This window comes from Vanessa atalanta, chromosome W (assembly GCF_905147765.1).
Source record: "Vanessa atalanta chromosome W, ilVanAtal1.2, whole genome shotgun sequence".
Taxonomy (NCBI): Eukaryota; Metazoa; Arthropoda; class Insecta; order Lepidoptera; family Nymphalidae; genus Vanessa; species Vanessa atalanta.
In genome coordinates this window covers 2200719-2215074 of record NC_061901.1, presented here as the reverse complement: position 1 = coordinate 2215074, position 14356 = coordinate 2200719, and the positions used below count along the sequence as shown (strand labels likewise).

General features: G+C 38.1%; 1 protein-coding gene across 1 annotated transcript; it reads right to left on the bottom strand.

Annotated features, from left to right (window-relative positions):
• Positions 1 to 6667: 6667 nt before the first annotated feature.
• Positions 6668 to 12751, bottom strand: LOC125075494. The gene is made up of 3 exons (XM_047687209.1): positions 12288 to 12751; positions 7813 to 8022; positions 6668 to 7730 (listed from the first exon to the last, which is right to left on the bottom strand). Exons 1-3 carry the CDS (start codon positions 12749 to 12751, stop codon positions 6668 to 6670), a joined length of 1737 nt encoding a protein of 578 aa, XP_047543165.1.
• Between the last annotated feature and the right edge of the window lie 1605 nt (positions 12752 to 14356).

Genomic DNA, 14356 nt, shown 5'->3' with positions numbered 1-14356 from the left:
GCGTAAAAGCGAGACAGACAGACAGAGTTACTTTCGCATTTATAATATTATATAGTATGGAAGTATGGATAGTATGGATTATTAGAAACAAAATACTATCCTTAATCCAAACAATACTATGACACCTAATTATTATTAATTTTATCTACATCCAAACTAAAATAAGTGTTAATAATTGTGAAATTATTAGAACCAAAATATTATCCTTAAAACAAAATTAAATAGTATTTAAAAAGTATTACTATACACGACGATATTATATCGCAAAAACAAATAACGCTGCATACAAACGCTCAGAAGGGAGCCGACCGCGCGTCGATTTCGACCAAATTTGATTACCATAAAAACGGTTCTAGTGAGTTAATCTTAAAATATAGACATATACTGTCGCAGACATTTTTTTAGATCATTTCAAGAGGAATAATTCTTTCATACATATATTTTTGATATATTCAACCGTTTTCGCAGCGCACGCAACGGAAGCCCTCAAGGATGAATAATTTTCCCCGCTTTTTTCACTTTTTCCATATTTTTTTTCGCTCCTAATAATTGCAGCGTGATGTTATATAGCCTAAAGCCTTCCTCGATAAATGGTCTATTCAACACAAAAAGAATTTTTCAATTCGAACCAGTAATTCCTGAGATTAGCGCGTTCAAACAAACAAACAAACAAACAAACAAACTCTTCAGCTTTATAATATTAGTATAGATTTTGGGGGCAATGTTTGCCATATATAAATTATATAAACGCTGCCACATAAACTGGATGCGTCAGGAGATGGCCAGGAGCGCTTTCAGACGTTCGAGGCGTGGACCAGAGACTGAAGAAAGAAATCAGGAACATGTCGTTTAGCCTGGAGACGCATCTTTTTTTTTTTTTTTTTTATGTCATAAGGTGGCAAACGAGCAGGAGGCTCACCTGATGGAAAGTGACTACCACCGCCCATGGACATCTGCAACACCGGGGGGCTTGCAGGTGCGTTGCCGGCCTTTCAGGAAAGAGTACGCTCTTTTCTTGAAGGTTCCCAAGTCGTATCGGTTCGGAAAAACCGCCGGCGAAAGCTGGTTCCACAGAGTGGTTGTGCGAGGCAGAAAATGTCTTAAAAATCGCGCTGTTGTGGATTTTCGGACATCTAGGTGGTGCGGGTGATATTTGGAATTTTGACGAGATGTCCAAAGGTGAAATTCAGCAGCCGGGATTAATCCGAACAATTCCTCGGAACGTTCCCCGTGATAAATTCTGTAGAAGATGCAGAGCGATCCAACATCTCTACGCAAAGCCAAAGGATCAAGCAGATCGGAAAGGGCTTGATCGTCGATAATTCGAGCCGCTCTACGTTGGATACGGTCAAATGGAAGGAGCTGGTACTGGGGAGCACCCGCCCAGAGGCCATGTGAGGCCGAATTTGCGCCTTGTATAGTCTTAGACGATGGGCCGACGTGAAATACTGTCTTGCCTTGCTGAGCACACCAAGCTTTTTTGATGCCAATTTGGCTTTGCCTTCCAATTGACCGCGGAACTGAACGAGACTCGAAACATCAACGCCAAGTATTCCGATACTAGCTGTAGCGGCTAACGGAATCAATAGATGCTTATAAAAAAAAAATAAGAGTGTAAAAGTGTGAAAAATATATAAAAGGAGAAGTGAAATAGTGTCATCAGCAAAGGTGTTATGGTATTATAGACAATAGATATATTCATATTTTATCATTATTTCTAAGTGTATATTTTTAAGCCATTTTTTGTTATTTTTCGGTACTAAATATTATATTATGTTTCTTAAGATTTAAATGGATCATATATTAGATATAAAACATCAAATTGAAAATATAAAAATAAATTTAATTAAACTAAGTAAAGGGAAAAGAACTAAAAAGTTGTTAGAACAGAAATATTTAGAGGCAAAAAGTTTATATGACGAATATATAAAATATCGTGACGAGTTAAACTTTAATGCATCTAAAGGGTATATAAAAAAGGAAGAGATAAATTACTTATTAGTTGCTTGCGAGGAAATTGAATCGTTTTATCAAAAATTCAAACAACTTCTTTAGTTAGTGATTTTAGCACCATGACTGACTTTGACATGAAAACTGCTACTTCTCTTCTGCCTATTATTTATTTATTTATTTAATATTTGGGAAACAAACAGATATAAAATATAATCTAATTACATAATACAATTTAAATATCAAATTATCCACCGAAGTTTCCACCGATTGATAAAACATAAAATGCACTCAAATATTTTAACACAATAAGAGAAAAATTATTGGACAATATTAAAAATATATAATTAAGTTAATTTAAGATTGTTACAAATATTATCTTTAAATTGAATCAAAGATAAATGAAATATATCAATGTTCCCAAAATGCTTATTATATTCGCGACAAGCTCTGATTAGAAAACAGTTAGCATTATGTGATGAATGACAAGTGGGAGTATAAAAACATAACGGTTGACGAGCGTTGGATCGTGGGCAGTTCAGAGACAACTTGCTAAGTAGAAAAGGGGAGTCTACAATATTATTAATAATTTTATTTAAGAAAACTTGGTCTCTCATAGATCGGCGTTTTGAATGAGCTAATAAAGGTTCATGGGTAGAATCGCTAGATTTAAAAGACAAATATTTTAAAAAATTGTTTTGGATCTTCTCAATTTCATTTATTTGAATATTGTACTGAGGATTCCATACCGTAGATGCATACTCGAGTATAGAACGGACGTACGCGTTATAAAGCAGGTTAATAGTAGAAGTATTTTTAAATTCAGATCCTGTTCTCATGATGAATCCTAGCATGCGATAGGCTTTTGTTGAAATACTTCTAATATGAGAACCAAAAGAGAGCTTATCCAGTGTCACGCCTAAGTCTCTCACCTCGTTCTTCCTTGATATGTCGTTATTATTGACAGTATATTTATAAAGCAAAGTTTTACGCTTACGAGAAAAAAAAATTATAGCACATTTGTTTATGTTAAGATGAAGAGAATTTAATTTGCAGTATGTCTCTAACCTGTTTAAGTCAGATTGTAGAGCATGACAATCATCTAAAGATTTAATAGATTTGAAAATTTTTGTGTCATCAGCATATAAAAGATAATCTGAAGACACAAAAACATTATTTATGTCATTTATAAATATATTGAAAAGTAAAGGACCGAGGTGAGAGCCCTGAGGAACACCTGAACTTATCGGTATAAAAGATGACAAATAACCTTTAATAGAGACAGCCTGAGTACGGTTGCGAAGATATGAATCCAACCATCTGAGCAGGTCGCCGTGTATACCGAAACTTTCAAGTTTGTAAATAAGTATATTATGAGACACTTTATCAAAGGCTTTACAGTAATCGGTATATACGACATCCACCTGATGTCCTTGATCCATGGAATTAGAAACCTGATGCAAAAATTCACATAAGTTTGTTTCCGTCGACCTTTTATTGATGAAACCATGTTGCTCATTTATTAGGTAAGGACGTATAATAGGGAATATTGTGTCATAAATTATTTTTTCAAACAACTTCGCAATGCAGCAAAGTTTGGATATGGGCCTATAATTTTTATATCATGTTTGCTACCGGATTTTAAAATAGGTACAATGTAAGATTTTTTCCATAAAGTTGGTAAACATCCGGTGTGGAGAGACATGTTAAATAATAAAAATATTGGTAACGCTAATGCATTGCGAAATTGTTTAAGAAAACAGGGAGGTAAAGCATCGGGGCCGGTACCTTTGCGTGTATCGAGGTTTCTAAGATAATTCTTGACAATTGGAATTGAGAGTTCAATAGAGTGTAGATCCACGAAAGATCGACTCTTCGGTGGCAATGAAACTGAACCTCCTTCCGGTTCAAACACAGATTGAAAATAACTATTAAACATGTTGCTAATCTCCTCGCCATCAGATGACGCTGTGTCCCCAAGAGCCATAATGTTTGGTAAATCGTTAGGACCTTCCTTTTTTGATTTTAAGAAAGACCAGAAATATTAGCGGTTACGCTTAATTTCGAATTCTGCGCGATCAATGTAAGCATTATAACAGTCGATTTCAACTATTCTCTGTCTATCCCTCAGAAGCAAAAATGTGTCATAATCCTTAAGTCTAGAGTAAGTTTTCCATTTTCTATGATATTTTAATTTTTCATTAATTATTTTTATTAAAGGTTTAGTGTACCAAACAGGATATTTATGTGAGACATTGACTATTCTGGATGGTATATGTTGATCGATAATACTATAAACGATATTATAAAAAGTAGCCGTAGCAGATTCAATATCAAGATTTGAAAAACGAAATTCCCAATCAATTTCATTAAGAGACTTGTTAATTGCCTCATCATTGGCTTTATGAAAAAGACGGATTGAATGGGGAGAGTGACGCATTAATTCGGCATGTACTTGCAATGAAGATATTTCTAGAGCCGGGTGGTATTTGTCTTCATCGAGTAGGGGAAACGGACATTTAGAGACATTACAGTTTCGATTACAAAAAACTAAGTCTAATAAACGATCAGTACAGTTCCAAATAACATTATACTGCTTTAGATTGGAAAAAGACAGAAAATTGTGTAATATAGTTACTAATGAGTCTCCGAGAGAGTCGGACAACTCCATATAATCTTCGACCTGTATCCATTGCCCATTGCTTACATTAAAATCGCCCAGGATTAAATAAATATCGTTAGGTTTATCAAAAAGTAATTTAGAGATTAAATCAAAAAAGTAATTTTCGGACTCTACTTGCTGCGGGCAGTGAGGAAAGTAAGAACAGTAAATGTTTAGCAAGCGTGATTGTTTAAGACGAATAGTGACAACTATGGCTTCAGCTGCAAATTGATCAAAAATTACCCTTTCAAAACTGTGTACTTCAAACTCACGACGTAATGCAACTAGCACTCCGCCGCCCATTTTATCACCACGACCCTCATAGTTGCGGTCGCATCGATATACAATATAACGATAGTCAAAAAGCTCAGAACTAAGCACCGAATCCAATAGCCAGGTTTCACTTAAACAGAATATAATGTCAAAATCATTAAGAAGCAAACTTTTATAGAATAAGTTAGTTTTGGTGCGCAACCCACAAACATTTTGATAATAAATTTTTAAATTATTATGATCCAACACGGTGACCGAGGATTATAAGCATAATTAATATTCACAAATTTAAAAATAATAAAAATGTTCATACATTTGTCAAGCAAATAAAGTTTGGTAATCATTAGTTTGTTATAAAGTCGCAGTAATAAAGCATTATTTAAATAAAATAAATTAATTAAGATTGAACATAGAAAAAAGAAACAGCTATTTATGTATGCAATAAGTAAAACAAAAAATGACAATTGAAACATAATAATATACAAATTTTACCTGAAAATAAAATTTTTATTATGTTTCCTGAGACGTCTGAAGTCCATTATGAGAGAGTACATTGTACTTGTTCCGCCTGCTGGCCGCTAGATGTCTTCGTTTTCCCTCCAAAACGACTGCTCAGTGGCGCCCTCAACTTACTTTGCAATGTTTAGTTCCACAAGCCGCTATAATTTTTCGTCATTGGGAGTTCATAATGATGATGGCTCACCAGGAAGACATCACCTGGACTTCAGACGTCTCAGGAAACATAATAAAAATTTTATTTTCTGGTAAAATTTGTATATTATGTGTTCCGTTTGACGTCTGAAGTCCATTATGAGAGACTTGTTTGTTATCTCCTGGTGGCTTGTGGATAAAATTTTATTGAAAATAAACAACGCAACAATGTGATAAAGGATGTGTATATTAAAAATAGTAGTTATGTATGTATACAATGAAAAATGAAAATTATCTCTCAATTGAGTATGATTAAAATATTTTTAATCAAGTAAATAACCAGTTATTTGAAAATTGGGACAATGATTTTTCTGAATCTACAATCATCGTAGATTGAATCGGCTTACAATAGAATTTTCTAAATGTACTTTCATGTTGCCAATTGGCTTTATTTAGAATATCGTTTATATGATACTTTTCCAGCCAGTTCAAGGATGAGACCGCCGATCTGAAACTACCTGGTGAAGCTTGGATGCCAGCTTCATATAACTCTTTCTTTACCCAGCCACCAATTATCGTCGGTGTTGCTGGTTTTACGGGGTCTCTTGTAGTGATAAAAAGATTTGGTATAGACCCTCTGGACTTTCCTGATATTTCTTTTAGAGTTCTTACCCCTGATGCTAACAACAAAAGCGTGGCGGTGCGTCTTGAAACTTCGTATAGGCTCGCAGGATCGGGGCTAACGACTTTTAGATGCTTGATGACTACTCTTGCATCCCAAATAGGTATCTTTGGCGTAGGAGGTTTTGCTATGGAGACAGCTTTCAGCACATGCTTGACTATGTGGCTGGAGGAAATCTTCGCGCTGGAGATAGTCTCACAGATCGTTGATATTACGCTCTTATGCACTAATATGGTATTAACTAACTTATGCACTATAAGCTAAATTATCCTTTATGTGTAGGTGGGCTAAGTAGCGTGCGACCTCAGCTGGCGTGGGCACACGCTGATCGATGCCACTGCTTTAACACCAGCGCGACCACTTCTTCCATACCGGGATGTAAGTTTTGAGTGTAGAAACGCGCCAGCAGGATGACAAAAGTTGTCTCTCTTCCTCAGACCAATTGTGGGTCAACGAATCCCACCCGAAATGAGCCAAGCTTCCAGGTGCAGTCTGTCCACTTGAGCCGGTGGCCGCGCTGTGGATGTGTCTATGAGATTCGTCTCCAAATCTTGAATTTTCCTCGGCCGAGTTAAAGATCTGTTTTTGAGGTCTGGGCGCCAAAATGGTTTCTTCCACTTGGGTGTTATTAGTATGAATTTGCCTGATGCTGAGTTGAGGTGTTGCAGCACTCGAGGCAGGAGGCTGGGTGGAGCGAATATCCAGGCCAGGTCGTAATGCCAATGCCTGCTGAAGGCCTCGTGAAAGCAAGCGTTCGAGTCTGCCAAGTCTAACGAGACATAATTTGGAACAACATGTGCGAGGCTTGACGCGAATAGGTCGATTTCGGGCGTTCCCCATGCGCCCAAGATCTTTTCTGAGGCCTCTGGCATTAGCCGCCACTCGGGAGCGGCGCGGTTGCGCGAAAGGTGATCGGCTTCCATATTGTAAACTCCCGGTAGGTGGTGTGGGAGGAGTACAATGTTGAGGCTGTCCACCAACGTCAGCAGAACCTTGGTCAGCTCTAAGAGAGGCCCTGACCTGGTCCCACCTTCGTTTCTTATGAAGGCAATCACGGTCAGGTTGTCGCTTTGCAGAATCACTGTGGAGCCTTTCAAATTTTTTGCTTCGGCTGATATTGCGGCGATCACTGCATACATTTCTTTCATGTTGCAGTGCCAACTTTTTTGCTGCCGAGCCCAAGCACCCTGTAACCTCTTGTTGTTGACTAATGCTCCCCATTGTATATCGAAAGCGTCCGTAACGAGGTAATTTGTCGTCGTCATCTCGTGATGGATTGGTGTCACTTGATGAATGTTGTCCAACCACCATTCCAAATTTTGATGGACTTCCTCTGAGAACTTCATTAGAGCTCGAGGGTTCAGGCGAAGCTTGTTGCTTTGGCGCTGCAGAGTTCGGCAATGCAACCTTCCCCGGTGGGTGATGAAGGTTGCAAAGTTGAGATACCCTAAGAGGCGTTGTGCCTGCTTTAGGGTCCAACTGCCTGCTGCGAGTCGCGCTTGTATGTACCGACTGATTTTTGAGACCTTTTCTTGGAGAAAGGGACTTGGTGTTGATTTGTGTATCCCAATTTATCCCCAGAAATTCTATTGACCTTGTCGGAGAGACGATGGACTTTTCCAAGTTGACGTACCATCCGAGACTGGTTAAGAATTGGACAGCTAGTTTCACCTGGGCTTCCAGCTGGTTCCTGGACTGATGTGCCAGGAGATAGTCGTCCAGGTAGACAATGAGGCGGAGTCCTTGTGTCGAAGCATTTCTGCAGTCCAGTTCGTCACAGATGCGAACATTTTTGGGGCCGCTGCTAAACCGAACGGAAGGCAGGTCATCTGCCACAATTTGCCTTCGTAGCTGATGCGTAGGTAGCGCCTGTGCTGTACTTTGATAGGCAAGTGGTAATAGGCTTGGCTGAGATCTAACTTGGCCATCCAATCTCCTGATTGAAGGAACTTGGGCGTCTGATGGTGATTTATCAAGTTGAAATGTTTTGGTGACAAGTATCGATTTAGGGCTTTCAGATTGAAAATAACCCGATTTTTTCCGTTGCTCTTTGTTATGATAAACAACGGGGAAATAAAACTTGGGGTAAGGGGTGCAGGCTCTAGAACTCCAGTTTGAATCATTTTTTGTAGTTCGTTAGACATTAGTATTGACTTTGGAGTCTGGTACTCCTTCAAAACTTCTTTTGTTGGAAAAATTAATGGAGGTGTTTGATTGAAAGGAATGCAGGCACCTGATACCAATATAGCCTGTGGAGGTTTCAAGGCCGCCCACTTCTTTTGAAAGAGACTTAGACAACCCCCCGTAAAACCACTCAAGTCATTTACTTTTAAAATTTTGTTTACTTTGTCTGTGGCTTTTATATCCCCCCTTTTGGTATGGCTCCGTTGCCTGCATCGTGTTGTTCCATCGACTATATGTTAGTTATGCTGAGAAAACTGCCGCTAATAACGAGGTATTGTTACCTATTTGATTTTATCGTTGGGTAGTCTAGAAATAAATAATAATATTTCATTAGTTATTTATTTATTTAACACTTTTTTGTACACCACAAGCACAATTACAAACGATTACAAAATATACAAACTAATAAACTAATGGTGAAACAAAAGGCGGCCTTATGGCTTATTAGCCATTTCTTCCAGACTACCTTGGGTTAGAGGATTGTGTTTGGAAGACAGTATAGGGTGGTGCAATTTAAAATACTCTTAAAATAAATACAACCTAAACACATACAAAAATAAATAACAGTAATAAATATTCAATAATAAGCATACGTACATATATCAATAAATACATACATACATACATACATACATACATACATACATACATACATACATATATACATACATACATACATACATACATACATACATATATATACATAATACATACTTATATGACGTTATTAAATATTTGTCATAATCATGTCGTCGTCATTACTGTGATGAGAGATATAAGTTCTTAACAGAGTTTTTAAATGCATGTAAGGATTTTGACAGTCGAATGCTCAATGGCAAGTCGTTCCAAAGAGTTATAGCCTGAACAGTGAACGACTGGCTGTACAATTTGGTGTTATGAGCAGGCATTTTCAGTACGAGACTACGTGTTGGTCGAATTCTAGACTGGTCTCCTAAAAATTCAAATTTCTCCTTCAGATAATGAGGAGCATTTGGATTAAATAACACACAGTACAGAAGAGAAAGAGTATGCAGGTTCCGGCGACGGCGTATAGGAAGCCACTTGAGCTTTGAACGAAACTCTGAAACGTGGTCATACTTTCGGAGACCGAAAATAAACCGAATAGCTAGATTTTGTAATCGCTCAAGATAATTAAGTTGGTCCTCGGTTAGATTAAGATAGCTTGCGTCCGCGTAATCGAGTATTGAAAGAAGGAGAGAGTTTGCAAGCATAGTTTTGGTAGGAATTGGCAGTACATTTTGAAGTCGTCGCAAAGAACTTATGGAGGCGTATTTTTTTTTTCCAATTTGCTTCAAATGCTCCGACCAGGAGAGAGTACTATCAAGCTGTATGCCAAGGTCTCTAACAGTGGAGCAGTAGGACAAGTTAGTACCATTGTACACAACCCGTGGTATCTCCGCCCAATCAACCCTTGCCACCATGGCTGAACTGCCAACAACAATGACCTGTGACTTTGCGGGATTGATGTTAAGCCCATACCGTTGACTCCATTTATGAATAGCCAACAAATCATTGTTGATGGCGGCGACAGCATCAGATAATCTATCAAGGGTTGAGTGTCGGTAAATTTGGATATCGTCTGCATACATATGGTAGAGAGAAGAGATGACATGAGTAATTGAATTAATGAAGATTGAGAAAAGTAATGGAGACAACACGCCACCTTGAGGTACCCCAGCGCGGACTTCGCGCCATGACGAGTATGTTTCGTCCACACGAACTCGCTGTCTTCGGCCACTGAGGTAACTTTGAAGCCAGTCTTTTACGGATGGAGATATGTTAAAAGAACATAACATACTCAACAAGATGTCATGGTCAACGCAATTAAATGCGTTACTAAAATCAAGAAGCACTAAGATTGTGAGTTGTTTGGAATCCATGGCCAATCGAATGTCGTCTGTGACTTTAACTAAAGCTGTAGCCGTACTATGACCTGCACGGAAACCTGATTGGAGAGGGTTGAGAAGGGAATGCTCATTAAGGAAACTATTTAGTTGGTGTGAGACGAGCTTTTCAAGGACCTTGGATAGGAAAGGAAGAATTGAAATGGGACGGAAATCAGAAGCTGTTAAGGGATTACCTTTTTTAGGGATGGGGATAATTTGCGCATCCTTCCATGTATCAGGAAACTTACTGCAGGTAAGGGAAAAATTTAGGATATGGGTCAAAATGGGAATCACAATGTCGAGAATGGGAATGATCATATTACGGCTGATACTATCTGTGCCAACAGCATTCGAGGATATAGACATAATGTTCTTTTTAACATCACATTCGGAAAAAGACGTGAAGCTAAACGGAGGAAAGGTAGGAGTTGGGTAAGTAGAAATAATATTTAATGTGTTTATTTTATCGCCACTATTAAGTGAGTTTGAAGATGAGAAGTGTTGGCTCAAAAGTTCAATATCTATATTAACAGGGGTATTATGAGAAGATTTACCAACTCCGAGTGATTCGAGAAATTTCCATGTTTTCGCTGTGTCGCCGTTTTCGACAGATTGATAAATATGGCGTCGTTGTGCATCTCTACAAGATGTATTGCAACGATTTCGCGCTTTGTTATATTTCTCCCTGTTAGAGTCGGAGTCATTTAATTTAAATTTGTACTTGGCCTTATTCTTTTGTTTTATAAGGTATTTTATTTGGTCCGTCAACCAAGGTGCTGGAAGATGTTTCCTTTTAATTGGTTTTATAGGTGCATGTTTGTCATACAGCTGCGTTATTAACGAGTTAAACACATTAAGTTTTTGTATATTTTTATATGAGCTCATATACCCAATTACATAATATATTTATAACTCACCATCGACTTCAACGTCCAACAATTTTTTTTTTGTTTTTTTTTTCTGGGTCTCACTTTTCTTGTTCATTATTTAAAATAAACGCAGAATAAACAAATAATAATACTAACATGCACGTCTCACGACCACCGGCGCACGTGGCATTCTGATGACATTCCCAGTTGTCTGTAACTGGTTTTGTTTTTTTTTTACAAAATAATAGATACCTATATTGAAAAATTACTATTTAATGTGTGCAGATTTATTTAATTAATATATTATATATTTAATGTCTATTGTCTATTCTATATATATTTATTTAAGTATTCGTATTATAACTTGGTCACCGCCCGTCAGTAGTTATCAAAGAGGGTACCATTGAAAACCAGCATTAGGTGTCCACTCCACGCCTATTAATTGCTGAATGGTACACCTATTTGGGACACGTCATATATGTTTATTGTAATATAGTTTTTTTTTTTTGTTTGTTTCTTTTAACCCTTTTTTGTATCAATTAATTTTTTATTGTTATTTTTTTTTTTTATGTTCTTTAGTGTAAATGTTTTGTACGGTCCCAAATAAAAGTGTTCTTTCTTTCTTTCTTTCTTTCTTTTGGCTTGAGCCAGAATTGTTTTGGTTGCGATGAGCATTGAGCTCTTTTTTATCTTTTTGTTTAATGGTTGTATTGGTTCCCGACTTTGCAGAGCGAAAACGAAAATTCTTGTCTTTGGAAGTTGACGGGCTAGAAGAAACAAGCCGAGAAGCCGTAGTAGTTGTGGATGCGGCATACTGTTTCTAAAGTTTGTCTACCCCTCCAATTTTTTGCACATATGCAGATAAAGCCTGAGGATTGAACATATATTCGGCTGAGGGGGGTATTTTTTCTATGTCTTCCCGGACGTACGTGCTTTTAATAGCCTTGACAATGGCACGACGACGAAGTTCCAATACCTCTGCACGTTTTCCGCAGATTATTTGGAATATATCGTGTGATACACTTTAATAGGGCGAATCGCTTCCGAAAAGCTCTTTCAGTTTCTCATAAATGGATGAAGGAGAGAGCTGAGATTGGTTTTCTGCCGACCAATCAATGAGAGACTGTAAAGCTTCATTTACAGATTCATTTTGGGCCATGACAGCGTTGAACAGCGCAGCAAAACTACGCTCCATTTGAAACCATCGTAAAGGAGCTTTAGGATCATCAAACTTTCGCAATTCCTCGTTAACTTTTAGTTCCATGAAACCCGGGAACGCAACGTATTTCTTTTGAGTATCGATATAGCGCACAGAGTTCCAGTCTTCAGAATCCAAACGTTGAACCGTCATCATTTTAGCAACGCGTTCGTTGTTGGCTCTAGCAATTGTTGGTCCTTTGATAGTAAGATCTAACTTCGCTATGTCACCTACAACTAATTTATTAATATTTGCGGGTAGGTCGCCGCCGCGAGAGTCAGGAATGGGTTTAACAAGAAAAGGTGTAGATCTTTCCTCTAATGCAGGTTGTGAGGGTAGACCCGCTCGAGGCGCTTGCACGGTACCCGGTTGCATAATATTTTGGATGTAACTTACCAGATGTTGCGAGAGTGCCTCAAACCTTTGATCCAATTCGTCGTCTTTCACCGTGGAACCCGAGACGCAGCTGCGCGAGCAGCGCGAGCGGCGCGTGCAGCGCGAGCGGCGTGGGCGTCGCGCTCACTTCGGTGTAGGCTGTGACTCCTTACTCACAACACTTTCGACACTATCACTGTTACTAGGGCTCGATGAACATCTAGAACGAACAGTCAAACGCGCGGTGCCCAGAGAAGCTTCCGACATCGTATTGTTAACGATACCGGCGTGAGCAAACGAAATCGCACTCAAACGACGTTTTAGCGAATTTGGTACAGTCACGCTGTAAGAGCATTTTATTAAATTTAGTTAAATGGTCATTAAAATAAATACGAGAGTCATTTTTTGCAAAGCCCAGATCACTATACATTAACTTCAACTTTTTCAGGCAAGCCAAAAAATCGTCTTTTCTATAGCGCGCTTGCAAACGGATAACAATGCGTTTGGGTTTATTGACTTGACTATTAGATGCGACACGTGTTACAAAATCAATATCCGAGGACTTCAAGTCGAAACCAGCCTTAACAGCAATTTCCTCTGTGAGGCGGTTCTCGCCCTTCTTTTCTGGAATACCACAGATTTCGATGTTAGAGCGTCTCACCCACTGATCCTTTGTATTTATATCCATTTCTATTTTTTCGGATACAGACTTTAAGTGTTCAACGCTGGTAACTAAAGCATCAAAAGCCTTAAACTTTGTCTCCATTTGAAATATTTTATCATTAATTTTATTGTATTCGTCGTTGATAAAACCCATAGCTATTTTGATATCCTGTATTTCTTGTCTCAGTGAGGTAATTTCATTAGAGATGCTGCTCAAGTCCAGTTTCATTGCACTAAATTCCGATTTAATAATATTCTATATATCCCGAGGTAGAGACTGCCCGATCTGGTCTTGTTTCGGCCGAACACGCAGGGTTATATTGTCGTCGGCCGAATCCTCTTTACAATCGCTGACGTCGCGAGCATTGCCACGAACAGGTGTATTATCTTTATTACGATAGTTCGGAACGCGGCATTTTTGGGAGCAATCGGGGCAAATCCACGGTGATTTAAGATCGGATGATAATTTTTTGTTCTCTTTTTGAGGAAAAATACAGCGATAGTGACAGAGCTTACAGTTCAGTGTGCTGGCTTGATCTGCTTCAGTAGATGTACAACACCCAAATTTATTCATAGTTAATGCTTTCTTTATAGGCGAAAGATAAAAGTATATGAAATAAAATCTTCTTTATAATATAAAAAAAAAAGAAAAATAATCCTTTTTTTTTTCGGGAAGCGATCTCGTGCCCGTCTCCACAGCACCCATGTGTAATGAAGAGCCAAGCGCGTATGTATCACGTATGGTAAAAATATCCCTCAGTAGAGTGTGGAGTGTTTTAGAATATTGCAAAGCAGGTAAAGTGAATACAGTAATATTACAAGCACCGACAACTTGGGTTTATATTATTAAATGTTCACCAGAAATACTATGATTCACTTTTTACACTTTAAAAACGTTCAAACACCTCACTGTAATAAGTACTAATTTAAGATGATATACGC

Coding starts and splice junctions, on each gene's coding strand:
- LOC125075494 (XM_047687209.1), bottom strand. CDS start 12,751: ATGCAACCGGGTACCGTGCAAGCGCCTCGAGCGGGTCTACCCTCACAA. Junction 8,023..12,287: donor TTACAGTCTCTCATTGATTG/GTCGGCAGAAAA, acceptor CGTTCGGTTTAG/CAGCGGCCCCAAAAATGTTC. Junction 7,731..7,812: donor TCCATCGTCTCTCCGACAAG/GTCAATAGAATT, acceptor CTCAAAAATCAG/TCGGTACATACAAGCGCGAC.